At 39.2% G+C, this 3,489-nt stretch overlaps 1 protein-coding gene across 1 annotated transcript in view; it reads left to right on the forward strand.

Moving 5' to 3' along the window:
* LOC119590603 overlaps positions 1 to 3,021 on the forward strand; it is an 11,298-nt gene extending 8,277 nt beyond the window's left edge. The window contains exon 9 of the mRNA XM_037939281.1: positions 215 to 3,021. Coding sequence (XP_037795209.1) covers positions 215 to 2,437 — 2,223 coding nt within the window. The 3' untranslated portion in view covers positions 2,438 to 3,021. The remainder of the gene's footprint in view (positions 1 to 214) is intronic.
* The last annotated feature ends 468 nt before the right edge of the window (positions 3,022 to 3,489 follow it).

Raw genomic sequence — 3,489 nt, forward strand, 5'->3', positions numbered from 1 at the left:
TTTTTTTTTTGCTGATATTGCTTTAAAGACAGACACTATCAGAACACCTACTTTGAGACATAATAGGAGTGTGATACTAAAATTAAATTACTTCTTAAAACCCTGAAATGTATGCTATAAAAGTTACCAGCATGCCCTCTAATATGGCAATAGTGGTGAATAATTTTCATTTTAATGCATCTTGTATTAAATGCTTTGCTTCTCCATTTTATAGGCGAAGTCAAGGACCAAAATGGGCCAACCATTCACCATTAAAGAAATTCCAAGCACGTGGAATGTATTCCCCCAACCAAGCGCACAACCCTCCATCATGGGCTACTCCAAGTCGAGTCTCAAGAGATCTACTTCAGCGAAAGTCAACACACTCCCCAAATCCCCGGGCACTAACCTTCACACAAACCACCAGGGTGTGAGCAGGAAAAGCCTAGGTCGCACAGAGCATATTGGGGGCAGAGCTCTGATCTCAAAGACCAGTTTGGATATTGCCAATACAATAGCAATGGTGAAAATACCAGTAGTGAAAAGAAGAAGCTGTGATATACCTCTAAGGTCCACTGAAATGAGGGGAAGCATTTCTGAAGACACAACCTGGATGAGGCGTCGAAGCAGTGGGAACTGGAGGAAGAAGGAGAACGAACCTGATGGTGAAGATGTTTCCACTTTAGGACCCCGGGGAGTGCCTGATGGGGCTGAGTGCATTTTGCGGGATAAAGTGATGCCAACACCAGCCATTGCAGATACAGTAGAAACTTTGGAACAACAGTATGACGACATTAAGTCTGTAGTTAAAAATATGGAAGAGGAAGTTGACAAGAACAATGTGCAGCAGTTAAAAGAGACCTACTTCCCAGACAGCTCTTCATTATCAGCACAGAATATGAGCTACTCAGAAATGATTCAGAGTGCCTATGAGCGAATGAAGGTTGAAACAAAGGACCTGGAAATTAGCCCTTCAGACAATTTATCAAAGAGATTAGGGAAGGAGCTTAAAATCAGAAATCGCAGAAGCAGTGAGCATAGGGTCATTCGATCCCCTAGTGAGAGAAAGATTGGTACCATTAGGAGACGCTCAAGAGAACTTGTACAGAATGCAGCAAAGAGCCTTATTAACGTAGAGGATACCCCAGCTAATAAACCTGCTCAGACGCCAAGGATGAAAGGGGCTCTCATGCAGACACCTATCAATACAGCATTAAAGAGGGGGAGGCCAAACTCAGTGAAATCAGGTCTTCCATTTGTGGTGAGGGCTTTGAACATCAGCTCAGATTCAGTAATGCCAGTTGATGAAACTCCAAATTCAAGCCGCACAGTTGTTGTCAACAGGAGAAATGGTGAACAGGAGCAGATCCAGCGTTTACAGATTACAAATCAGAGTTTATACAACAGGTCAAATGAACGAGAGAAGATATTTGAAAATTCTGAGGTGTCTGGGCTAGAGAATACAAATAGTAATTTATCTCTGAGTAGTAGCCTACCTGCATTAAACACTAATGATAGTCTGATGGGAAGTTTTCTGGAGCAATTCCCTGGACCGATGACACGTAGGCGGTCTAGTATTTTGTCTGCCTCCGCAAATTCAGTTCTCTTGATTCATTCCGCTGAAAATTCAATCAGCATTGAAAACCAGGGTGATGGTAGAATCACCATGAGCTGTCATTCCAGTGAGTGTATGGATGTAGATGAAGAACCCATGAATAATAAAGAACAAATGGGTAACCAAAACAAGTCGGCTGTTTATGCGTTTCCTGCTGTTGTGGTTCCAGAATCAGGTAGAGATGAAAGCTGGGTACCTGCAGCAGATTTCATTGATCACATTGAGGATATGGAGGATGATCAAGAGGATGGTGTAACTGAGAATGCAGGAAGGCCATCACTAGCAGCACTCATGAAACAGAAAAAAGTGACAGCCAATGTGCGATTGTTTAGCAATTTAGAAACTGCAACCCCTGCTCAGAGGAGACAATCAAGAATACGTGGCACTCCACACAGACTGCCTCCACAACGTGGCGCAAACTCGGAGTGCAGAGGAACTAAACTCAAGCACACTAAGAGTATGCCTCATAGATCTACCATGACCCCACGTGAGCTGCTGAAAGCAAGGCAAAAATCATTCCATTTTGATAAATCTCCACACAATCTTGCAAAAGTTGCTGTAGTGTCTCCACTGAAGGAAAGTACATGGATAAACATTCAGCAGGAGCATTCCAGGGAAACAACAAAACCCCACCGGGGTGAAGCAACAACCCCGCAGCGGAAATTCCACGATGAGGTAGGCTTCAAGACACCCATCATACCAAGGAATTTTCTACGCAGCCAAAGTACAAAGTCCCCAGGGACACCCTTTGTCACTCCAGCTGAGACTCCCTCCGCTCAACCACCTAAACTGCCCCCCAGAGCAAGTGTTAAACCATCACCCATACGTGTTCAATACAGATAAATATAAAAAGCTCTCTTCATATTAGTCATGTGTTATTTCAGTTTGTTTTTTATACAAGTCTTACTTTTGCTTTACTGGAAATGCCATTGCTTTGCAAATTAAATTGTTTTAAGAGAAAATTTATAGATTGTAGCTTAGTTTCTAAAATATCTTTGACATCTGTTTTCCCCTGTGGAACATTTCTTTGAATTGTCTTTTAATAGTTCTGTATTTTCATCACCTAGATTTAAATACATTTCGATACACCTGAAATAAACAAAACTGGTACTCCAGAAATAAACAATACTGTTTTTATTATATTGTTGCCAGTTGATTTTTAGGTATTATATCATTCCATATTTTCACACATATTACCCCATGTTTTAGTTCATTTCACTGTGTAATTACTTTATAAGAGATTTATATCATATGCCTTGGTTCAGTCCAAATTGTTTCTTTTATCTTTCAACAAAGGGATTTGTTAAGTCTTGTTTTATAAAATCTGTGCCATACTAAAAAAAAAACTTTTTTTTTTAGAATAAGTGGATCAGGACTGTTAGCTTTGTATTTTGACTTTGCCACACATAATAAATTTTTAAAGAGATTGCTCTTGTTTGTTTTCATATAGCTTGTACACAGTTCATTGTTGTGATAAATTTATCTTTCATTTGCTTATTATTGCTCAGTAAATTGGATGAGTACCATTCTTACTGATATTTATGCATTTAATAGTGATCTTTTGTTGCATTTAAGGCCTTGATTGATTGTACCTTGATAATGAATAATACATGTGGAATAAAGATTGATATTATGTGAATAATAAGTAGCAAAAAGGCTGTGAGAACTCTTATTTTGCATGATACAATGTCTATTAAAAATGGTGCTCGGAAATGCAAAATCATGTTTTCATGACTGTAATTACAATTGATAACTTTTCCTGATGTAACTGCATAAAGTAAACATTTTGCCAAATGTTATATGAATTCATATTATGATTATTTAATCTGAGTGATAAGTTAATCAAATTAACCCAATGCTGCTGTACTCTTTTTTTTTTTGGGGGGGGGGGTGTC

Source organism: Penaeus monodon, chromosome 27 (genome assembly GCF_015228065.2).
Source record: "Penaeus monodon isolate SGIC_2016 chromosome 27, NSTDA_Pmon_1, whole genome shotgun sequence".
Classification (NCBI taxonomy): domain Eukaryota; kingdom Metazoa; phylum Arthropoda; class Malacostraca; order Decapoda; family Penaeidae; genus Penaeus; species Penaeus monodon.